The sequence below is a fragment of the Pangasianodon hypophthalmus genome, chromosome 15, assembly GCF_027358585.1.
Source record: "Pangasianodon hypophthalmus isolate fPanHyp1 chromosome 15, fPanHyp1.pri, whole genome shotgun sequence".
Taxonomy (NCBI): Eukaryota; Metazoa; Chordata; class Actinopteri; order Siluriformes; family Pangasiidae; genus Pangasianodon; species Pangasianodon hypophthalmus.
Genome location: NC_069724.1, coordinates 12,600,200 through 12,626,108, shown reverse-complemented (window position 1 = coordinate 12,626,108; position 25,909 = coordinate 12,600,200). Strand labels below are relative to the sequence as shown.

At 36.4% G+C, this 25,909-nt stretch overlaps 2 protein-coding genes across 3 annotated transcripts; both read left to right on the top strand.

Moving 5' to 3' along the window:
- Positions 1 to 297: 297 nt before the first annotated feature.
- ghrb (growth hormone receptor b) lies at positions 298 to 19,557 on the top strand. 2 transcript variants are annotated; one of them, XM_026941231.3, is made up of 9 exons: positions 298 to 715; positions 6,358 to 6,450; positions 12,428 to 12,560; positions 12,798 to 12,970; positions 15,226 to 15,410; positions 16,180 to 16,321; positions 16,411 to 16,501; positions 16,754 to 16,823; positions 17,729 to 19,557. In XM_026941231.3, exons 2-9 carry the CDS (start codon positions 6,369 to 6,371, stop codon positions 18,560 to 18,562), a joined length of 1,710 nt encoding a protein of 569 aa, XP_026797032.2. In that variant the 5' UTR covers positions 298 to 715; positions 6,358 to 6,368; the 3' UTR covers positions 18,563 to 19,557. The 2 variants fall into 2 exon arrangements, with proteins under 2 accessions (XP_026797032.2, XP_053096119.1); XM_053240144.1 differs by lacking the exon at positions 6,358 to 6,450.
- On the top strand, positions 19,442 to 25,723 carry LOC113543293 (coiled-coil domain-containing protein 152). The gene is made up of 8 exons (XM_026941399.3): positions 19,442 to 19,557; positions 19,720 to 19,825; positions 20,319 to 20,387; positions 20,487 to 20,551; positions 21,312 to 21,414; positions 22,684 to 22,811; positions 24,478 to 24,573; positions 25,447 to 25,723. The coding sequence occupies exons 1-8, from the start codon at positions 19,498 to 19,500 to the stop codon at positions 25,570 to 25,572; spliced, it is 753 nt and encodes a 250-aa protein (XP_026797200.3). The 5' UTR covers positions 19,442 to 19,497; the 3' UTR covers positions 25,573 to 25,723.
- The last annotated feature ends 186 nt before the right edge of the window (positions 25,724 to 25,909 follow it).

Genomic DNA, 25,909 nt, shown 5'->3' with positions numbered 1-25,909 from the left:
TTTGGAAATGAATACTCTTGTGCCTCATCATATCTCGCGTATTCCTGTTACTCAAAGCAGTTGAGTGCACCAGCGTTTTGTCTTTAGGGACAGGTCTCATGTTTGTGAAAAGTGCACATGGCTCAGATGAGGTGCTTTTACATGTTCAGACATGCTAAGTTTTTGGACAGATTTTTCCCCTCTCTGAAGCACTGACGATAAAAACAATCGTTTTATTTCCCAGACTGCAGTGCATGTCTGTTTACTCAGCTAACCTGCAGTAATGAAGTATACTCGTATTAATGACAGTGATGAAAAGCACGAATTTATAAGTGCATTACTAGAAAGCAGGCGCGGACGGCAGCGCGCGCGCTGAGGGCGGAGTCCCCGCCTCATTTAGCACACGAACGCGAAAACACGTCTCAGCTGTAGCTCGTGGTAGAAGGTCGGAACAACTTTACACGTCGTCTGATCGACTTTTACACTGTGCATTTATTCACTGAGTCTCACCCTACAGGCCATCGCCAGGAAAGCCAAACTGATAGGGGATAAATGAGAGCAAAACGCGGAATCTAATCTAGATTTATAGGCGCACGCGGGAATCTGTCGAGGAATCCGATACGCACTCTGCTAAAGCGCTTTACATGCAGCTCCTGGCCATTGGATCTCCCACAATTCCCTGGGAATTGCAAACCTGCTCCTGTGGGATTTGAAGGCTTACTTACTCTCCGTAGCGGTGAGTGTTTAACTGGTGTAACACTTTGTAAACATGGCATTAAAAAACAGAATTCCCAAGGTCCCCTATTTTCCCATGGGGGCTGGGAATGCTGTAGACATTCCCAGTGTGGAATTTTGTTTTTCTTGTCAGGGTGCGTGCACAGGAATATCTGGGGGGAAATATGGAAATTAAAAACACTAATTTAATGGAAAAGTGTGCAAAATCAGACTATATATATACATACATACATACATATACACATATATATATATATATAAAATTTTAATGTAACTAGAATTTTGGTTATTACACACACACACACACACATTGTATGTATGTATGTATGTATGTATGTATAATGCGTTTTATATTCTATATGCCTTGAAAATTCAATAAACAGAACAGAGAGAAAAGAACAAGGCTCAAGATACTAAGGTTGATTACATAAGGTTGTTTACTCCTTGTTTTCTACACTAATTAATAAAGCCTCATTATTATGATCTTTACATTAAGAGAACTGAGCATACAAACAATGGACAGTCTTTTTTCGCGAAGAAAGTACAAGGACCCTGTGTTTCTGTTGTTAGTTACAATATATGAAAAGTTAACATAACCTTCAGCAGTGTCAGCACTGTGTGTTTTAGGTTATTGCCCAATGCACTGGGACAACGGTTCAGGTTACATGCTGGGAACAGATTAGCAGTACAAAAGTGTTTATTTATTTGTTTGTTGGCATTTTACATTTATTTACAGAGTTCTGTGGGTATGTGCAGAGAACTCAAGAATATGAGTCAAGTACATGTAGACTGAGCATATGTAATATGTAAAGTAGCTCCTATGGTGCAATATTGCCCCAAGCGCAGTTTGTTTGCAGTTCAGAATGCAAAGGATAGAACCACCAAAGAGTTTCTTGAAAATCTGGAATTTGGAGAACTGTTAGATTAGTTTTAATTCACCAAGTTGCTCATGAATATGCTCACGCATTTAAAGAGGTTGCAGGTTCAAATCCCTTATGGAGTTAGACAGACACCTGCACATCCACACAGAGTAATACATCAATATGTCATTATTGCAGTAATGCAATAATATTTACCTGTAATTTATAGAATAATTTATATGTGCATATAGCTTTAAACATAGGTTTAAAATTTGCATTTGCCTTTTCATTGCACAGGCTACATTCCTTATCAAGCCAGTATAGGTGATGCATACCTGTTGGCAAAGTTTAATAAAGTTTGTAAAGTGGTTAATGTAATTTATTATGCAATGATCCTAAACACGTTAACTAAACTAAACATGAGTCAGAACCATGCAATCTGTATGCATACGTATGCTAGGACTTTCTACAGTCTCAAGTCTCCTTATTATCAGTGCTTAGATTAATTATTAATTGTTTTCCTTTACGGCTAACTTAAAGATCTGTTGGATTTATCTGTAGCAGCTCTGTGCAGTGTGACTCAGATGTTAACATTCACTATATATAAAACAGATGGATTTGGATTACAGCCAGTCGATATGGACATTGAGGTATTAATATCGGACTAAATTACGTCATGAGTATTGTAGGTACCATCACTGCTTGAATGCATGATTAGAATGAGAAGCATTAAGGTGTTATGGTAAGCAAATTGGAAAGATTCATGAGCCATTTCTTTTTAATCTCATTCAAGAGTGATTTTTTTTATTGAACAGTGATTTCAATTCTGAGATTCTTGTGCCGAATAGGCATTGAAATATGGAAGAGGAATTTTGTTTAAGCCTGTTTTGTTTTTAATATTTTAAAAATATTTTTTAATTTAAAATACATTTTTAATAAATTAGAATTAAAATTTTTGTAATATAAAAAAAACAACATATTTGGACTTAGATATTCTGTATTTTGGCACACATTTAAATTGTGATAACTTGTTGTGTCATCCTCAACAAACCAAAATCTGTCCTTTATGATATGTTTCTACATGTGTCCATGCATGATATGACCTTTTTCTCCCACCACTTATTTGGATTGATAATGAAAATAAAAATGAGAGAGAGCTGTATGGAGGTGTCTTAATATCTCAGAATGTGAACTTACTGCCATTGTTGATGATGTTTATAGATTTTGTATGCAGTCTTTGGATTTTTTTTCAGTACAGATTTTATCAAGCACAGTTCAAAAATGAAATGTCATTACAGGGATACAATATATTATGAAATAAAAGTAGTGTAATGTAGTGCAGATGTTAAGAAGTAGCTGGAAAAGGTTTAATAGTACATGGCCTATAACCTCTTCACATGAGATGTTATTCTTGGTTGGTGTTAACTGTAGAGAATTATCCCATGTCTCCGTCACTGTGGGTGTGACTGAAAGGCTGCTCCTTATTTGTGCAAAGGGAATAGCTGCAACTCTGAGATGCCGTTTCTGAGAATTCACTTTCCAGTAGCAGGAGAGGACAGAGTGGAGAACAAACATTTCACAATCTCTCCAAACAGCTCAGGCGTTTTGCTTAAAGGAGTGTTATATTTCATGCTTACGGGCTTACTATGTTCAGTTTCTTGATCTCATTAATACCATTACAGGTGGGTGTCCATAGGGTGACCATAATTTGATTTACAAAATTTGAGGACGTTGGAGAGGTGGGATTTGGCACATGGTTTGATCTGCATTTAACACATGCCTCCATGTGCCTCCATGTGCCTCCATGTGCCATGTGCCTTCAAAGTCATGAACCTTTATTAGATTTCCTACTATTAATTTTAATTTCTAAGCCTTAGATGAAGAAAAGTTAAATGTTTTATTAGTATCTTTGAAAGTTTTAAGAGCTGCTATTTTACTCTAGTGTTTCTTAATAACAATAACAACTAAAAATAAAAAAATAGTAACTTGATTTTCAGAAGGTTGTGAAATCCCAGCACTGCCAAGCTGCCACTTTTGGGTTCAAGATCCTTAACCCTCATCTGCTCAGTTGTAAATGCAAATTCTTCCAATTGGATATAACCCACATTAATGTCCCTGAATCATATTAAATGGACATGGCACAGTTTGACCAGTCTTCTTCTTCTTCTTCTACTGATTATTATTATTATTAGGGCCTTTCGCACCGCGGGAACCTTTTCATAGTACCTGAACTAATTGTGGAACTACTCACTTTTTTGCATTTTCGCACCTCCGGAACTGGGTGCGATTTTAGTACCGGACTGCCTTTTTCGAGAACCAAATTAGCTCCTACTCTAGAGCAGGGTCTAACCAGCACAACTGGTACTATCCGTGACGTAAGTAGACGTTGATTGGCCAAACGCGTACGAAAACGCCCTCACCCGCCGTGATTTAAAACGCCGTGTAAACATACTGTAGTGTCGACTTATTTCGCTTTATGTATACGTCAACGTTCCATGTCCATTACTGTGAAACTCGCGAGACACAACAAAAACACAGCTCCGATCACAGCGTCATCCAACGTTGTTTACGATGTTCTTCTTTGTTTCCGTTGTTGAATGCCGCGCACAAATGACGTCGCTGTCGACCGGCTTACGTCACTTCCTAGTGCCCACTGTCGGTGCGAATGCAACCCTTTAAATGGTACTGGGAAGTAGTTTGCACAAAATCGCCCAGTACTTTAGTACTGTAAATTTAGTTCTGGAACTAAAGCGGTGCGAAAGGCCCTATTATTATTATTATTCTTAGTCTTACATTTGTGGTTTTCAGGGTTCCTCCCAAAAACATGCCAGTAGGTGGATTGGCTAAGCTAAATTGCCACTATTTTGAGAATGAGTGTGTGAATGTGTGTGTGCATTGTACCCAACAATGGACTGGTGTCCCATCCTGCGTGTATTCCCACCCCATCATTACTGAAGATGAATGAATGAATGTTTGCACTGCGCTTCTTGATATCGGTTATTTGTGACAATAACAACAAAAACCAGCATAAATTCAGCTCAGAGAAGGACAGAAACAGGTTAAGGACATTGGTTGTCTCTATGCATCGTTACTATAACAACCAGTGTGGCTCTATGAGCAAGTCCAAGCAAACAGATCAGATTTGGTCACTGCCCCTTAAGAGTTCTTTGGTTGTTCTTCCCTAAAGTTTCGATATAGAACCCTACAACACCAAACACCAGTTCCGAACTGAAGTTATTTTTTGAAGCTAAGAATCCCTAATTATCCAACGAACCCTTAAAGACCCTCCAAAGAACAATTTTTTGAAGAGGTTTGAGAAATAAATCAGATTTTCTCTGCTGTGTGGAAAGATTTTAAATCGCCATTGTCTTTAATTTAACAGTCTGTTCAACTTCCCACATATTACTTCCTGGTTAAGAGCACATATATTTATTTTTAGCTGATGTAAATTTATATTGTCTTTTGGTGTTTAAATATATTGTGCATGTTCTCTGTCCTCCTCGCTGTGAACTGTGTCCAACTGCCAGATAAACTTTTCTTTAAACAAACCCCTCCACATTTCCTAGCAACATCTGGTACAGAGTTCACATAATTACTATGTCACACTGCGTGCACCTTCCAAACATCCACTACTAGTACATGGAACAAATGGGAATATATAGGCTGTTGGCTGAATAGTCTGAGTAATGAGTAAAACAGAGTTTATGTCTCAACATATATTTTTAGCATTAAAACATCTAATCATCTTACTGTGATCTACATGTCATAGTTTTGAACATAATGCAGACCAGATTTGATGTCTGTTATCTATCATGATCCAATTTTGTAACAGGCTAACAGGCAATCTTATATAATGCTATTTATTTTCATGTTATATGTATGAGGATATTTCCGACTGTAAAGTTTTTTTTGTTTTTTTTTTTACAATTATAGCTTGTTATTTATACTTGGTATAAATAAGTATTACACTGGAATTACTGTTTGCTTGTTTGTTTTAAAGGGTTTATTAAAAAAAAAAAACAGATTTGTGTAACACCTGCTGATGGATATGTTTTTTTCCTGTAGGTTAAGAAGGTACTTTAAGCATGATAACTTTAAATAGCTCTATTAAGTGAAGTGCTTTACTTTAAAATCTATTATTTTAAAGCTTATCAGATCAGCATTGGTCGAGACTCAAGGTCACTGGTATAAGAAAAGAAAAAGTGGGGTCATCCTGTCTCTAATAAATAGTGTAGGAACTACACACGTTTTGTCCATTTTTTCCCTATTAGTTTCAACACTATTTACATTGTATTTACAATAAACTGTAATAGAAAGAGTTTATTATTCAAGGTCTTAGTCAATTTTATTTCAATTGTTTTAATAAATGTTCTGAACGTTTAGCTTTTTGTACTACCTGTTATGGCTAGCATTAGTACACAACATCTGAGTTCAGAAACTGTGTGAAAATTGCAATTAGTAGGGCTGGACACAATATGATATAATGTGATTACCTCAATCAGCTATAACCTGATATGCTTTTTGGAGAGTATCATGGGAATCATGTATATTTTATTAACACTGATTAATGACTGCTTTCTTTCTTTGTTCCTTTGTGAATACTATATTATATATAACTTAAATAAAAATAATTTTGAGACCCTTTCAATAGTGGCAAAATGGATATCATGATAAATTATGTCACAGTACACTTTTCTGAGATATTCCAGGCATTTTATATTGTTTTTTAAAGAATTAATAATAATAATTACAAAAGTCAGACTTATTAATGTACCCTGTGCAGGGGGCTGTGCCATGGGGATTCATTGCTCCTTCTTCATCTGCCTCTTCCTCGTTGCTGCTGTTGCAACAGAAGACGTACAAGCCTCAATGCAAGGTACAGTCTTCATTTTTGTTTCGCATATAAGCAATTCCAGCATTATGGCTGTTGCATTAGAACTTGTACCAACTTGCAAAGCTCAGCCTTTTTGTGTGTCTGGTCATGTGATTCTTCAGGATAAACACAGATCTATATTCAAAAGTAAGATATTTATTTATGTATTAAAAACAGTTACTGTAAAGTGAGCTCACAACATTTTTGATTGTTATCCTGACATTTGCATTGAATTACCCATCACTGTATACCTGTATAAAACTTCAAGCATGGAAGGGTCTTTGCTTGGGATCTGGCTCAGTTGGGCTACAAAAAACACTCCATGTTCTTTATATATATAGAACACTCTGTGCTCTTTATTGCTGAAACTGCACCAGAAACAGGATGTTTTGATCAGGAAACTCCTTCTAATATCAGAGGAAGAGTCATTAGTGATTGTGAGAACCAACCAGAAAACCCCTCCTCCCACTGAAAGCACAAGGCCTCTATAGGAATTCGCTTTCCCCCTCAAGAGGCCACTCTGTGTGTCCTGTTCAGCTGCTGCAATGCCACTCGCACTTATAGTACACCACAGGGTGTAATTCACTGTTGTAGTGTAAAATGTGAAGTATGTAAACATGTAATTTAGGACACGTAACGTACTAAATGAAGGAGCTATTTGGTCCCGGGACCAAAATGGGACAGGACAGAAAGTCTTGTAGTATATATATGGGATATAAAACGGAAAATGAGGCCGAGCTTGAGAACAGAATCTGTTCGCTCATTAGGGCCGAGTGTTAATTTTTCAAACTCTATTTTTACTATTTTTTTCTCTGAATATTTCAGCTGAGGAGAAAGACATGTTATGGGTTATGGTCTGAAAAATTCAATTCTGTTTACATTTCTATAGCACTTTTAACAGTGGACATTGTCACAAAGTCGCTTTATAGAAATCCAGATACAGATTTAAATGTATCCCTTGCATTGTGTGCAGTCTCCTGTGGTAACTTTAGCCAGCTAGCTAAGTTAGCATAGTCTGTGAGCATAATTCAAGGGTAGATTGTTGTGTATTTGCTTGACACCGTCTTTCACCAACCAAGTTTAATTCCAAAACTGGAAATTGAGGGAAAAAATAACAGGTGTTCTTGAGGATGCATGGGTCAAACTTGTCAAACAGTACAAAGTAACATAACATTTGATGTTAAATGTAGCACATTTTAAGTCTATTCCAAGAGTTTTCTCCATTTTTTTCTTATCCATAAGAGTTCTTTTACAAGGTGATTTGGTGAGAACATTCTTCTCAGGAATGCAAGTCCAGGCTTCACATTCTTGGTATTAAGAAACAGCACACTTGTAGCCTTGAAAGTGCACTTTCTCCTTAGCTGTTGACATTGTTCAGATATTTTGTGGGCTGCTTCATGTTAAATGGTAAGTAGACATGTACATTCAGTTTAGTAAATTGTTACTCTCAGAGAAGGTCTTAAAAAAATCACCTGTGATTTTTTTTTTGTTTGTTTGTTTGTTTTAAAAGCTTCTTCAATCATCAACCATCTTGAATCTTTTATGTGGAGGAAAACCAGAGGCATTAAATAGTGTGTGTTGGGAGATCTTAAGCTCAGATGTTTATACCACCTCTCTGAAACATTGTACTACTAACCACTGTAAGAAATAAAGCACTTGAGGGCATGCTGTTATATGAAAAAAACAACAGCATTGTGGTGCGATAAAGCGGAGTAACTGTTTCCACCCCAAAGTTTGTTTTCTTTCTTATCACGGTACATGCCTATAAGAGTTTTATGTCTTTTAAACCCTAGCAGTTTCCCAACGATCACAATACTGAATTTATTAAAGAATGTGTCATATTTTTAACTGTTTATAACTACATTTGTGGAATGTTCAATAGACAGGTTAGTTCCTGTTATCACCTACACTATAGCAGCTGTAAACAGTCATTCCTTTACCATTTCTTTCCCTCTTTTTGTATCTCTCTTGAAGTTAATAATACAAAAAAGCAGCTTCTAATGTTAGCAAAAAACTGCAAAGCATAAAGTCCTCTGTCCTGAAGACTTTCTGGTGTCTGAAAACTTAAAGTTACAGCTTTACCTCTGACTGTTACAAAGCCCTGACACTGGAGACTCCTTCCAACAATGTTAAATAAACTTAAACTTCCGACAGTGTTGAATAAGATTAATATTTCCTTGCAGAAAACTTCACCATATCAGCAATTACTGCATACTTTTTTCTTTGCTAAATAAGAACACATTATCCACTGTTATTAGTCTTAGATTATGTGGCACATCCATCATACAAGTCCCTATAAATGAGCTGTTCCTAAAAAAAAAAAAATTAAACCATACTCATATAAAGCAGTGATTTGAATTACAGCCAGAACTACTGTCAGAGAAAATGCTATAAGCTGTTATAGAAATTAATCAACACATTCTGACAAATCAGAGTTGAGAATTAAACAGCACTGTGATAAAAGTACCAATAAAGTAGTTTGCACAGTGCGGCTTGATCAGCTTGTTTGGTTAATGGTTACAGAAGCAAACAATACGTATTAGTGGAGAAATAAAGTTCTAAAGCACACAAATGTGATTCAAGATAATGGTTAAAAAAATATATATATATTTTTTGTGCCATATTCTTAAGGATTACATTTTATATATATACTGTGTGTGTGTGTGTGTGTGTTTGTACTGTATTCTCTGATAACATGAAATTTAGTGTACAATACGATTTTGAATTTTAATTCTTGACATCTGACACTGAAATTTGAATCAGAATTTATTTTCAAGGTTTGTAAAGGAGCCATTTAAGATCTGAATCTCAATTTCCTGCTTACCATATACAACGAACCCTTTCAATTCATAAAAAAAAACTTTCAGTTTCCAAAAAGCATACAGTTTTTAGATTTTTTTTAAAAAAGAAAAAAAAAACCTGCCTGGGTGACTCCTGGGAAAAGCTGTTTTTATATTATTCCTTTAATATACTTCAAAATTCAATATTAGTTTAAAGGCCCAGTTTCAGGTGGTGTAATACAAATTTTTTAAATAGTAACAATTTAAATTTATTTTCATTTAGGTGTTCAAACATTTAGTGGAATTATTGATTCAAATGCTTATTGGCATTTTTATAACATCATAATAATTTAAATTTTGTGAAAAAAATTAATATGATTATCTTTGGACCTTAGGATGATGGAAGCTGATAGCTTCTTATTCTATACAGGCCTGTGTGTGTATGTGTATGTGTGTGTGTGTGTTTGCACGTTGGCTTGTTCAGTACTAAGAGATTAGTTACACTGCAGTGTCTCTAATTGCTTCATGCTTGATCTGCCCCCTGTAGGACAAACAGAGGAACTTCAGATCTGGCAGCCTTTAATAAACAGGATATTAATACTTTGGCTCTGAGCCAAAATGGAGCTGCTGCAGCATGCTTCCACTTCTTCTAAATCCCTCACACTGATCCACCTTCATATAGAGAAGATTTAACAGGACCTACCTTCCATATGAAGGTGTCTTTAAACAGTTTAACATTCACCATTCTCTTCTTGAGCATTAATTCTGTCCTGTGTAAACACAGGCATATATGGTAAAGATCTGAACGTAAAATATATATAACAATGTGATTTGAAATTGATTTCAGCAGCTGGAGTTATAGCCGTCCTCCTGAGTAAATTTTTAAAATATTTAAATCTCAGGGCTCAGGGGAGGGAGGGATTCTGGAAGCTTTGACAGAAGCCCCATGCTGACACACCACTGTTTTTACACGTGAAAAATGCTAGCCAGCACTTCCAGGAAAAGCCACCCGCTGGCCTCTCGGGCTGCGCTACAACTAGGATTTATGTTGCATCCTGTCACTCCTGCAGTGGAAACGTGAGCGCAGGAGAGCTTCTGCTTTCTGAGAACACCATGAAGAACGTGTCAACATGTCCACAAATAGGCTAGAACTGTACTTCAAGTCCATCATTTCAAAGATTATAAAAGCAGTACTAATCCTGACGCAAATCCATATTTTTGTGCATGGTGTTTATATTAATTTAACAATGCAATTAAAAATTTTACATGATCACACTGAATAAGAGCAAAGCAAAACTGAATCATTTAATCAGTATTATTTATTTCATCAGCTATATCAGAATATCAGGTGCACTATTAAGGGATTTATCTTGGAGCAAGCATCAGCAGATTCTTGTAATGCACAGGATAAAATATAAAGCCAACAATATATAAATGAGGAAATAAAAAGATGAAATTGAATAGGTATATGAATAGAAAATGAATTCAGCTTTATTGTCATTAGGGTTGTTCATTTCTTTCTTTCTTTTTTATATAGAATAAAAAATATAATGGAATAGAAATCATTGTAATATGACTGTAAAGCAGGTAGTCAAGGATGAAGGTGCAGTAATTTTGACAAATTCTGAAAAATTCTGAGAAATCTCATCTCAGAACCCATTTTAAATCTTGCTATGATTGGCTAGTTGTTCTTACTCAAAAGACATCTCCAAAGCAACCATGACAAACCAGAATTTTTATTTCATGACACACTATGTTTACTGTTGCTTGAACAGTAAAGCAATACCTAACTCAATAGACAGAGACAGGCAGGCAGGCACACAGTCAGACAGACACAATTCAGACAGAGAGACTGGCAAAGAGACAGACAGAGAGACAGTCTGATGGACAGACAGACAGGCAGATAGACAGGCAGATCGGTAGGCACAGGGATATACTATATATCCAAAAGTATGTGGACACTTGACCATCACACCCATATATGGATCTCCCCCAAACTATTGCCACATTGGCAGAAAGCACACGATTCTCTAGAATGTCTTTGTATGCTGTAGCATTAAGATTTTCCTCCACTGGAATTAAGGGTTTGAGTCCAAACCTGTTCCAGCATGACATTAAAGACCATAGAGGTCAATAAAGACATGGTGTGCCAAGGTCAGTGTGGAAGACCTCGACCCCATTGAACACTTTTCTGATGAATTGGAATGCCGATTGTTCTCCAGGCCTCCTCACTCAACATCAGTGCCTGACCTCACTAATGCTCTTATGGCTGAATGAGCAGAAATTCCTACAGCCGTGCTCTAAAATCCAGTGGAAAGCCTTCATAAATTAGTGGAGGCTGTTACAGCAGCAAAGAGGGGACAAACTTTGGAATGGCATGTTCAACAAGCACATGGGTGTGATGGTCAGGTGTCTTCATGCTTTTGGCCATATAGTGTAGATCACACTTCTGATTTCACACTTCAAATATTACTGAATAACCAATGATTTTTGTCTTAATATGTTTACCATGGCTTAATATGGTTATAACACCATTATACTTTCTTCATGTGTCCCAGTTAAAGACAAGCTGATGTGAAAGCAGTCTGTACTGGTACTTCACACTTCACCAGGAAACTGTCAGGGGAATAAGCAAAAATGATATTTAGTTTGTTAAAAAATGAAATTCGATTAAAAATTATTTGGCTATTTGGCTTTAAACTATCATGGAGGAACATCTGATAAGAGGTGTTAGAAAGCAAAAAATACATAATTTAAAAAGCACTTATGTAGGATAATTGTGGAGTTATTTGGTGGTGGTGGTGATGTTGGGGATTGGGGGTATTTGATATGTATGGGGGAGGGCAAAAGTTTAATCATTACTGAGTTATTTTGTATACTTATCAGGTTTTGAACTCATGATGACACAGTGCAACTCTAAACTAAAGTGCTGTGAGAGGTTATATAATAGTTTTGTTTATATATATATGTGTGTGTGTGTGTGTGTGTGTGTGTGTGTGTGTAATAAGAGAGAGAGAGTTTGATAAATGGACAATCACCTCAGAAAAGCCCTGTTTAGCTAAAACTAATGGTTAATTTTTAACCAAATAAAACTTTATCCTTAATATATGTAGCCAATGATAAAAGTGATAAAATCTTCATACCTTTCTGACCATAGAATAAACGCAAGCCATTGTAGTAACAGTTTATTTCTTTTCCAGCACAGAACAAATCTCTGCCTCGTCTGATTGGCTGCTATTCCCGGGAACTCATGACGTTCCGCTGTCACTGGGGTGTCGGATCTTTCTGGAACCTGACGGGGCCGGGCGACCTAAGACTGTTCTACATGCTGAAGTACTGACAGTCTTGTGCTAAATTTATTTTTATGGTTTATCCAATTGCAATTCATGTTTCCCTGCTCCAAAAAATATTTAATACAGAAAAGTTTCAAATTTAGTACAGAAAAACACTTTTCTAAATAGGGAAAACACATTAACCTTTACTTATCTCATTACTGTGATTAATAGGTTAACTGTGCCCTATTTGATGTACTGTGCTTAACATCCTTTATTTCTCTTTTCTGCTCTGCAGAGAATCGAAGAGTGATGGCAAATGGCATGAGTGCCCAAGTTACAGCACCGCAGTGGAAAATGAGTGCTACTTTGATGCCAACCATACAATTATCTGGTTACATTATGCCATCCAACTGCGCTCACGGACCAATGATGTTTATGACGAAATGTTCTTTTCAGTGGAAGAAATTGGTAGGTCGATCTTGTAAACACAGCTTTGGTTGGATCTCTAAACCTGGCTGTCAGTCATCTTTATTTAACAAAAATCTATTTGCCCTAAAAAAGACAACAGAACAAATCATTTTCGCAGTATCTGGACACAAGAGAGGGTGTGTTCACATTTTGTGGCTGCTTTTAAAACACAGTGTCTCTGGAATACTTTGGCCACAGTGGAGCTTACAAAACTGAAAAAAAGGCATTGCAATGCAAGTAATAACAACATAACAACAGTGAAAATAACAGCAGTGTGTATGCTTGGAACATTCACTGGTATATGATGCAATGTTCCACTTTAATTGTGACTGCACATGGACAAGTCACACAGGCAGCTCAAATTCTCCTGATTTTCTGCCTCCAAAGCTGCAACGTCCTCACCGTTAAACAATCTTTATTTCTTTATTTCATCTGCATAACTGATAATAATGTAGCGATCGAGCTAGGCTATTTAGTTAGCCTATACTAGCTAGGACTGGTAAGAGTGTTGCTATGGTTACAGTATGTGTCTCACATGAACCACTTTTTATCTTCCACAAACAATATGACATAATCACTACTGAACAATATGACATAATCACTGAGCTTATGATTGGTTGTTACAAACAGTGCGTGCCCATGCTGATTCATTTCAAGATGGATGACTTTGAGAAGCAGAATTCTTTTTCGTTTAGTCATCTTTTTCAGAAATAGAAATTGTCATGAAATTTTAATAGTTCCATTTTAATAGTACTGGAGCACTTGTTTGTAACAGATAATGTGAAACAGCAGGGAGTATGCAAGCTTGAAATCTTGAGAAGGTGGTTTCATCTTCATGCAATCCTTGCAGTTTCTGAATTATGTGTTCTGAGGCTTAAAGGTAATCCAACAATTACTTTCTCTGTTAAAAAAGCTAAGTGTAAAAGTAGCCAAACTTTACAATACTAGCATAAATTCCCCCTAAAATCTGTTAAAAAGGGCTCTTTTTCGAAGGCAGGAGTCTGTTCATGTCTGTGTTCAATGTATGTGACAGCATTTCAGTTTAGCCAGTAGATTGTGCAATAGTGCTGTAAGCAATCTCCAACTAGCACCTACATTGAAGACTTCAGTTCAGACGGTGTTAAGAAAGTGAAGTAGGTGATTTTCGTCTTTTGTGCCCTACTATACAGCAAACAACTTGAAACTAGCTCAACAAATTATTCAGCTGGGTTGACAGTCATGATATCTTGAGCATGTGGACTTGTACAGCTCTGGATAAATTTCTTTTCACTGTTTTTTGGAATGCACTGTTGGAGCTTTCCAAGCCATGGCTCAGACTCATCTAAATGTTTTTCATCTAAATGTTCCTGGCTGTCCATCTGCCAGCATAAAAGCTAGAGACTGAAGACAACATGCTCAAATATGACAAATCACACACAGATGGTGGTGTAACCCTTAGCCTGTAGTCTTGCACAGAAGAGCTGGTGGCCTGCAAATGGCAGATGGCTAGTTGAAGGTTGAATGGTTAACTGTTCCTTTCCAGCCTTCAGGTGGTTATAAATGAAAATTTTCAATGATTCTGACAAGGCTGGCTTGGTGGCCATGTGCTTCACATCTCCAGGGTCCCCAGTATGATTCTGTGCTCTGGATCTGTATGGAATTTTGCATGTTCTCCTCATGTTCATATGAGTTTTCTCCGGGTTCCGAGTGATGCCCTGTGATTCCATCCATGGTATATTCCCACCTTATGCCCAGTTTTCCGGAGATACACTTCATGTCCTTTGGATCTTCGGAATGATAAAGCAGTTACAGAAGATAAACAAATGCATCCTATAGGTGATGGGAATGTTTATTTGTGGAAATCTTCATATATTCACCACCTCATGAGTGGGTTATATTTTTTGTTCTACCATAGCAGAGGGAAAACTGGGACTGAGGCAGGAATACATCCTGGATGATATGCCAGTACATCACAGAGCACCATGCACACACCTTTACACAGTCATGTCAGGGAAATCTTACATAGAACCCTGAGGAAACCCACACGGACACGGGTAGAACTTGCACAGAAACTCCCCAGAGACAGTAACTCAAGATCATGATCAGTACAGGGAGCTGTGAGGTGGCAACGCTACCCTTACAACAGATTATTGTTAATGTTTACCTGTATAAAGAATCCAAAGATTTGGGTTTACAATTAATAATTAATTGTGCAGCTCTAACCTGATGTAATCCAAACACACTCTCAGGTTATGATAACTTTTTTGTGTTTGTAGTATTTCCTGACCCACCTGAAGTGCTGAACTGGACTTTGTTGAGTTTGGGCTCAACTGGATTATTTTGTGACGTGATGGTGAGCTGGGACATGCCCCCCTCGGCGGCAGACAATGTAAAGACGGGATGGATGACGCTTTGGTATGAGACCCAGTACAGAGAGACGGGCTCAGAGCAGTGGAAATCTGTGAGTCTGAATGTACTATTATAATGAATCTATCACAATATTTATAATTCTTTTAAAGTGAGTAGTAGTAGCACAGTGGTTAAGGTTCTGAGCTATTTTTTCTGTCCTTTTCAGTGTTAAGTCTTTTATTTTGGAATACTTTAATAAAATACTTAAATAAAAGTATCATCAAACTCAGTTTTACATAGGTTGTTTTTTATGCAACATTACTGTTTTGCTGGCGGTGTCTTAGCAAACCTAAATATTTTGATACATATCCTGTATCACAGAAATATCTTGATATATTAATTGTTATGATATGATATTTTTATCAGATCACCCACCTCTAATCATGCCTTAAACATAGCTACAGTTTCCCCTTACCTGAAATCAGCCAAGACATTGCTGTCCAACAATGGGTACTTCTTGAGTTTTGCAGTAGAGTTATGAGCCTAACGTTGCAAACAAGTAATTGAAGCTAATAGCCTTCATTGCGCAAACTCTGCGTCTAAACCACCACATGCTTGCGTCACTTCAGTTGGCTTTGTGGAGAAGCAGACATAAAATATAAGAGCCAATCAAGTTCCAAAATACACCACTATTTTCCATGAGGAGGAAGATTGGTAATTTCCATATGTAAAGGATATGGATTTCTTGATGAGAATACAACCATGTAGTCATGTTTAGGTGTGATTTTCTATGATGGACATTATCATACTTATGTCTGTATATTTTAATACAAAATAAACAGAATTTTTACTTAACTTTGGCTTCATTTGTGATTTTCCAGCTCGACAGTGGTAAGGACACCCAGGTGAACATCTATGGCCTTCACAGCAACACAGAGTATGAAGTCAGGGTGAGGTCCAAAATGAGGGGCTACAACTTTGGGGATTTTGGTGACTCCATCTTCATACTTGTTCCCAGCAAAGGTGCAATTTGAGGCTAAACTTATTGCTAATAACCTCATATTCAATTCATATGTTATTTGAATGAACAAAATCTCTACTTTTGTTTTTAGGCTCAAGAATCCCCATAACTACAGTGTTTATCCTCATGGCTGCTGCTATTGGAATCATGCTGATCCTGATTGTGATGTCACGTAAACAGAAGTAAGAGACTACTCTGACATTGTCAACCACAGAATGATTGTTTAGCCAAAAAGTGATGCTCGGGTTCATTAAAAATGTAGTAATTTGCAATATGTCCAGAGAAAAATTACCCTAAAGTCAAATAGGAAAATTCATAGCCCATTTAGTGCTTTAGCGTTTCACTCGTATGATGTGTAATCCGCATTTGATGGAAAGAGAATTGAAATTTTAAATTAAATTCTGTGTTTTTAAAGATTAAAACTGTTGTTTCAGGTTTATGGTGATTCTTCTGCCACCTGTTCCTGGACCGAAAATCAAAGGAATTGATCCAGTCCTCCTACAGGTATATCGCAAGTCTGTGATATCTATTTAATGGTGTACAAACTAGGGGTGGAAATGTATTAAAGTCCACATTATCACAACTGTAAAAATTAATATCACACTTTTAAATAGCTTGACATTAAGGGAAACAGGGCCTCCTGAATATAACACTGTGAGGGAACAGGAAATGGCTCGTAAAATCCTGAACTCTGATCTGCCTTCCTGGAAACATTGTTTTGTGTTTTTTTTTTTTTGGTAATATTTATTACTGTAGCAGAATGGTAATGATTCACAGTACCCTCTAGAATTATTGGGACCCTTAAAATGGCATAAAAATGACCAAAAATGATTGTAAAAAAAAAAAAAAAAAACACACAATAATTCAAATTTCCACTCAAACAATAGGAATAGGAGAAACTAATAAAAAGATCCTTCTCAATAGAATTACTTTTAAAAAAAAATGCTGTTTTCACTTGTGCAAAAATTAGACATCCCTAAGAAATATTTTGCAAACAAATTGTCATTCTTGTCATTTTTCATTTGCTCTCAATCTCCAGAAAGTCTGGTGTTGCCTTTAATCATGTCCTGTTTCCCTGGGATATATAATATATATTGCACACATTTCATAATTGAGTAAAACCAAAGAACTTTAAACACAAAAGAGACACATGATTGTTACTGACCAACACAAATCAGGTAATGTAAAAAAAAAAAAATAAAATACATAAGAGGTTAATTAGGGCCATATCAAAAGGTTTCACATGTCTAAAATAATTGCACATTTGCCATAATAATTCTGGAGGGTGCTCTAACTACTTCACATTGCTTTATCATACCAATATACCATTACACCCTGGGTTCACACTAATTGTTTTTACCTATAAGGGTAACATTTCCTGAGATATTTTGCACTTTTTGTCTTTATAGAAGGGCCAGCTAACTGAGTTCACCTCGGTCCTGGGTGCTCACCCAGATCTGCGTCCAGAGCTCTATAGTAATGACCCATGGGTGGAGTTCATACAGGTGGACATCGACGAACCGATGGAGATGATGGACGGCTTGGACACACCACTCCTGTTCGGCGAATCTCGTGTCTCTGACTCCCCTCCGACATCCAGCGGGTTCCAGGATGACGACTCAGGTCGGGCGAGCTGCTGTGACCCTGATCTGTCTGATCATGATCACCAAGATGCTCATCATCCTTCAACTAGCGCCCAAGATAGTTTTCACACTTTGATACCTCCTGCTAATTTGGGAGCTTTGCAACGTGTGGTTCCTCCTGCTCAGGAACCTGCATGGCAGAATTCCATTTACTCTCAAGTGGCTGAAGTCATGCCGTGTGGTGAGACACTGCTGTGCCCAGAGCAGGACGTGACTGATGACTGCAGTATTCAAGATAAAGCTACTGAGTATAAAGAGAAAAGGCCCTGGTTGATGGTGACCCTCAATGAAAGAGGTTACAGTGTTAACGAGCCAAGCTCATCCACAGCAAACTCTGGGTCAGAAAGTAACAATACTCCACAACAGAGTCAGAACGCCATTGCAAAACCAGAGATGACACCCATTGCCTCGGCCTTTCCTATCCTCACGATGCCGACTCCTCCAGAATACACTATGGTGGATGGAGTGGGCTGGAAAGATAGCCTTCTTTTGAAGACAAACAGTGCAGCAGCTTCTACTCTTGCTGTGCCAAAATCTGGACCCACTCCTGAGGGATATTGGACTCCCGACCTACTACACAGCATTACTCCAAATAAGTAGTGCCAGAAATGTACTGAGGTGGGATTTGGAGAAAGAATGGATGAGCACATTGGACATTGTTAGCCAACGCCAAACAAGACTGGGCTAAAAAGTTGGAAGCCAAGCAGATTTCTCATGGACTGGTCCTTACTATATTACAGAAACATTTTAGCAAGACGGACTTGAACTGGAATAAATTTATTAGATGAAATTACAATGACCTATTTTCTGAGCTGTATAAATATTGCAAATCATAGTTGATTACCGTGTACCATTTTAAGGGCTGATGCCTTACTCTAATGGAATTCTCTAACTAGGTGGATTTGTATATCTTTTGTATAAAATCTTGTCAGTGGATTAATGAACTTTTACATGAAGAACCTGCTAATTTGTTTACATACAGTGAGTCTGCTATCTAACAGCAGTTTTAAATAGCAAGCATAAGCTAATTTCTGCTGAAGTGCACTTGTAGATTCAGAGCGTTGTCTCTAAACCTCAGCACACCATGTATCTGGGTTACAACTCAAATGTCTCATCTTTTTTGTGTTACTTTACCTGTTTGTGTTTCTTTTCTTTTCTGTTCTGTTCTGTTCTGTGCTGCTGTGCCTAAGCCAAACTGTAGCTAGCCAAGTTTATAAAGGAAGTGTCATATTGATATAACTCTCTGCCTGGCTTGTTAAAATGTACATAATAAATGTATATATTTTAAATAAAAAAAATGTAAGCAATTAAAATGAACATTTATACATTTGTATTGTAATTTGCTATCTGAGGTAAGCTCCTTTTGTCATTCGAATCGATTCGAGAATTTGGGAATTGATTCAAAGAGTCAAAACTTTGGATTCGACTCTCAATTCTTCAATTATAAATGCATGGGAATCGAAGAGCCGACTCTTTTATGATTCATCTGCCAGCTGCAATTCAACCGTGAATTTGCAAGTTAAACAAAAAAAAAAATGAAGAAAACGGTTGTCGACCTCGATAAACTACTTCAAGATTTCAGTCTACTGGAGCAAGTATATCACTGACAACACAATACTACCCTGTTTGTTTGTTTTTTTTCCTCAGAGAAATTAACAACAAGTAGCTGCAAAGGTTGTGGTTAGCTAGCTAGCTAGCTGAGTAAGCCATGTTTGATTGATTTACCTGAAACAGCAGTTCTTTCTGTGTTCATAAAGAAAATAACAGAGCTAAGAGGGAAGAACAACATCCTTGAAATAAAACTGGACGAGGCCAGTAGACTTCTAAAATTGTCTCAGAGCAAGGAAAAACATTTAATTGAAGGTAAGTACAGGTTTAATATTAAGTTAAGGTGATGTTTGGTGCTGAAGGATGGTTGCCTACACGTCAGTTTATGTCACTTATAATTTTACTAGTAACAAAATGAATAAAAAGTGAGAAAAACACGGAAAATCAGAGGATGAAAATACTAAAAAAAAAAAAACCAACAACTCGATAATACCCAGAGCTGTTACTGTAGCTATATTGAATTGTATGTACAGTTGAGTGCAAACGTGATTTAAATATTCTCTAAAAATTCTATGCCAATTCTTAATCTTTTTAACTGCCTCCAACATTTTCATATCTTAAAGATTACTTTAGATCCTCTAAGATGTGATTATTTACATTTCCTTTGCCTTTAATCCAGACTTCATGGGGGGTGCAAACTTATGCGCCTATAGACTTTGTTGCCCTCTAGTGGCAGATAATGGAACACCCTTTAGTGCATATTCTGCTTATTACTGTAACTGTAATATAATTAAACCTGTGTCTGTAGAGAAAGATGGATTGCTGGGAAGCATTAAGTGTCTTCAGCACAACTTAGAACAACAGTGTAACCTTCGAGGTAGGATATCTGCTAGCTATAATTAGATTTTTGCAATTAAATAGTGAATGATAGAAAAAAAAAAAAGATTGCAGGGACTTCCTTTTTCTCTTAATCTAGGTGAAAACGAGAAGCTGAAAAATGTCATCCTTGAGTTGAAGAAGCAAAATGAAGAACAAGTGGAGGTAATCCACTTAATTTTAATTGTTTAAAAACGTTAGAGGAAGAGGTGGGAAAATTATTTTTCACAGTGCTTAATTATAATATAACAAATATTTTTTTTATAACAAATGTTTTTTATTTTATTTATTGTAACAGCAAAACAATAGTGGCATATTGTGGTAAAGTGGTATAAAGAATAATTATGAAGTAATAAAATAATTAAAAAGTTATTCATGCATGTTTATGCTTTTATAGAGTTTATTGTATTATTATTATTATTATTATTATTATTATTATTATTATTATTACTATTATTATTTTGTTTTCACTGAAATTTGATTTTTATTATTTTATATTTTATTTTAATTTATTTTTTTTATTATTATTTCTTATTACTAATTTAAAAAGCAGCTTTGTTAAACCCACGGTTGCTTTACAGGAGGAAAACACAACCAGTTGGAATCAAAAACTAACATTAACATGATTATTAATATTAACAACAATAACAACACTCTCAAGAGCAAAAAGGAGGGTGAAAGAGAAAAGGAAAGTTCTCCTTTCTGTATTAAAAGAAGAAATGAGAGAACAGGACGACCAGTCCAGTTGTTATAAAAGTATTCACGATACATACAGTAGTATCTGAAAAGTGTACCATGAGCAAATTTATCCTAATATGAATATTATAGATATTGCCATATGGTTCCTGCCCATTTCTAGGGTCACATTTTTTCCATAATGATTCATAACAGTGAAATCTGAAAACCTGCCCAATTGTACATACAGGAGAGGAAAGCTTGTGTTCAGAGGCTGCAGTGTGAGATGAAAGCTTTGCAAGAGCAACACCAGAGGGAGATGGAGGACTGTGCTGCAGATACAAAGAGGAAACGTGAGAGCAAGCACACACTGACTATATCACACTCAGCTCAGTAAAATTACACATATATTTATTGCGTAGCACAATTCAATTACTGTCATAGTTACATACAAGGAGGAGCAGACTGAGAAACTCCACACATTAAATGTAGCATTAGGCATCTTAACCTTTTAAAAAAACAGTTATTATTCACTTATTCCACTTAAGTAAGGAATAAACCACTTGGGGATTTGAAAATAATCAATTCCAGATGGTGTAATTATAGCCTGACTTGAAGTGGATTTACTGTTACCACCCTGAAGTTGATTAATTTTCTTTTACAAACAGTTAGTTCTAGTTCACTATTTTAATTGATCGAGCGATGTTCCAAGAGTGCCTATATTTCCTATAACGGCACTGGGACATTTCACTGTGTGTATCGCGTCATACATCTGTATTGGCCACATAAAAATCCACTTCATAGTTCGAAACGGTTACTACAGTAGAGTACAGTTAGCAACATCATCAGCGGACATGACAAGTGATACTTTTGACTTAAAATATGAAAGCTTGTCAGATGAAGATGAAAAGGAAGACGGGACACCAATTTTATCAGGAGACATTTGGCCAGTGTCTGAAATGTCACTTACTCAATATCAGTTTCTTGTTTATAGAGCTGTTATATAAAAGCAGCATCACACTCACAATGAACGCATGAACCTGACTGTGTACATAGTGGCTTTATTTTCTTGTACAATTATTATTGTTCTCTATTTAAATGTATTTATATTTGTTTTTTAACTATACATTCTGCAACATTGACTCACTGAAGTCTGAACTCAGTTTTAATCATGATCACAATTTCTGGCTTTCTCCATTAATTAAACGAAGCAAATATAAATGGACTGTGATATTTGTAATCTTAGCTAAATCATTTAATTGGCTAGATATTGTTGCAATAAATTATGTTCTCTATTTGTATGTTTTACATGTCTGTTTAGCTGCTTCTTATGAGGACATACATATTTCTTTAGTTTTAATATAATTGTATTTATGTTTAGTATTTTAAACATTACTTGTTTTGCCAGGTTTTGAAGGACTACAGGCTTAAAATGTACAGTTTGAAAGAAAGGCCCTTTTTTGTATTTATTTAAAATGATATCATGTTACATGTTAAATTCCTTAACTGTCTATATATTTGTTTGTTATAATTATTTTATTTTAGCCAGTATGGTACAGCCTTAGTATGAGGGAATGACAGGTTGATAATTGATGATGTTGCATACTGTGTTCATTTAAAAGTGGAGTCTAAAGATGTTGAAATAAAAGAGGCTCTGGACAGAGAGGAGCGTGCGAAAGAAGCGATGAGACGGAAAATGAAGGACCAGGAGAAAGAAAAGCAAAGTGAAGTTCTAAAGCTGCAAATGGAGGTATATACATCTGATGTTTCTTCTTTACAGGTGCAGTGGTGTTGAGTTACATCTCCATGCCTGACCCCCATTTAATTGCACAGTTTAGTGTTATTCCTACATGAATAAACTCCTCTGCTAATTACACAGCTCTGTGCCATCTGTAACATTTAGGCTTATTTGATTTGGCAAACCATGCATCCCGAGTGAAGCTTAGTTTATATCTGAAGAAGTGGATATAACGCTGATACCATTTCCCTAAATCAGTTTAGGGTTTAACCGTTGCACGTTCACATTTCAGTGGGAAAGGAAATGGACACATTACATTCAAACTTAAAGTAACTTAATAACCCATGGATCCAGCTTTATTCCTTAGAGGTTTAAAAGTAGGGGAAATGGAGCTGAGTAACTGAATAACATTGCTATTATAAATTTGTTTAGTATGGATTTGTGTAAAAAGTCAATAGCTGAGGTACGCGCCCACTTGCAAATTCACCACACCACATCTTATTAAATTCAGTGGAGAGTGAAATGACAGTTGCAGTGTGGCAAAATGTGCTTCAGCCAAAAATTATTGAAAGTAAATTTGACCTATGAATTAAGTTGACCTGTGGTTTAGCCAAAAATGTTCATGAGTGTTCGAGTGTTTAATTGTCAAAATGAAAAAAGTTGCAGCGTCCTACTGTTTTAGGTGAGTAGAGTGTATGAGAGGCATTTAGTGTTAGCACTGGTTGCAACATTCCTGTCCTTGAAGTTAAGTCTGGGAAGGTGTTTATTGTAATACCACTGCACTGTTTAATTCTCGAATCTGGTTGCTCAGAAGGTGTTGATTACAGCAGCTCTGACAATAGTGCATCTACAAATCACAGGTTTACATTAATGCACTCATTCTAATATGGTATCATTTCTATAGTAACAGATCCATAACAGGGACATGTATGGTGGACACTCCACATAAAATAAGGCTGATAATAAATGGATATTTTAAAGTGTTTAACAATGAAAAATATATAAACTTTGCTTTGGCGAAGCTTTCTGTAAGGAAATATTTATTTAACATCTAGGAAAGAAGCCTTTAGTCAGTGTCTGTGCTTTGAGGTAAAGCTGTAACTTTAAGTTTTCCAATAAAGGCGAAGTCTTCAGGATAGAGGAATTTGTGTTTTTGGGGTTTCTTATGACAAGCTGCATTTTTCATTCTTATTAATTTGAAGAGAGGGGAAAAATGACATGTTAGTGAGGGAACGTGGGTGATACTTTTTTCACAACAATAAACATAACTGTAAATGGGTAAAAAAAAAAAAAAAATTATTGGCAAATTGCTGTGGTATTACAGGGAATAAAAAGGTTTGGGGATGTGCTGTTATAGGAAAATCGTTAACTGCAGGCTGTATCATTTATTGTTTCTGTATGACAGCATGACACACCGTGTTTTATTCCTTAATTAGCATCAACACAAGCAGGCAATTCACTCTGGCAAAGGGTGAACTGCTGACTGCTGTAAATGTAAGCTCACTTTACATTCTCTGTCAGAACATATCACAGCCTACAGTTTATTATAAATATGGATATTGAAGACATTTATATTTGCTCTATGTAAAATCATAATAATTGAAACTAAATGAAAGGGGAGGTGCAGCAAACAATGAGCACTGACTACAAATAATGCTGATTTCCTTTTCTCAAATAGTTCAGCGCTAAGCTTGCGAGGGCTCAGAGTATGTCGGTGAAGAGCCAGCTGCAGCCACAAGCATCTGGGATCATTCCTCAACATATCTTTAAAAGAGTAAGTTGTCATTTCTATGATGAGAAATTTGTACCACCATTATTGGATGATAGAAAAGCAATGTATATAAAAGTACCTTTGGTACATAAGTACATAGTGTATACTTAGCTATACACTGCTTAATTACTTAAGTAGGTGCACAGTGTATGGTTTAAGAATATAGTGAACTGTGAGACCTATCCAAGGACTGCAGCAAACACTAAACTGACCTATGCTAGTAGGGAGGTAGAAGTGCCATTTTAGTGGTATTGGCATATACACCAAAAATGTACACAAAAAAAATTTAGTCACTGGAGTATTTTATACATAAAGAGTGTCAAACTCATTTTCGGTAACAGACCAGATTACACTCAGTTCAACGTCAGGTGAGTTGAAGCAAAAAAATCAAAAACACATCAACTACTCTTAAATGTGTTCATTTATCTGCATTTATCTGAAAGGTACATTGTCAGTGCACAAATGGATTGAACTTATATCACCTTCAAAACAGATGTCCGTTTCAAAGAGCAGTTCATTGCCAAAAAGGACCAGGATTTTATGTCATGAATCTACACAAAATAGCCTATAATAATGAAGTGGGGGGAAATTTAATATAGTTTGCAAAGTTGTTTATGAATAATTTCTAATGGTCTATTATTGTACTGTTCTATTATCCTATTATTCTAAATTAATTTGGTTTTACTGGACCGGTCCAGGCCCACGGGTTGTATGTTTTGACACCTATGCGATATACAGCCTTTTATCTAAGCCAGGACAATTGGATCTTGTACAGGGAGTAAGGCATAGTCCAGAACATTCGGTATGTGTTACGGTAAATGTTATTTTTAGCCATTTTAATGTCACTGATTGTATGCAATTCTGTTTGGTCTTCAGAAGCTGCTGTTCCTGCAGGAAGAGAAGAACAAAGAGATTGAGACTCTGCGTCAGAGAGTTAAAGAGCTGGAACAGCAGAGCCTGCGCACCATCTCAGAGCCCCGTCTGAAGAGGAGGAAGAGCTGAACGGCTGTTTCACCTACAGTAATGTGGCCAGTGTGACATCAAGCATTTTACATATACAGCACAATGTGCATTAACACAACACTGCATGATATATTTTGTGACAATGTGAATGCCTGGTTTTGCATTCAAAATAATATCTATATACACCCAATGTTCCTTTTTTTTTTTTTTTTTTTTTTTTTTTAACATTAATGGCAGTATATGAGAAGAGGTGTGAAGAAGCTGCTAAACACTGAACGACATGTGAGTTCAAATAAATACATGCTCAGTGCAGGTCAAAGCCTATAATCTCTTCATTAGAAATGCGTGATCATTCAATGCTTTACATACAGATTGT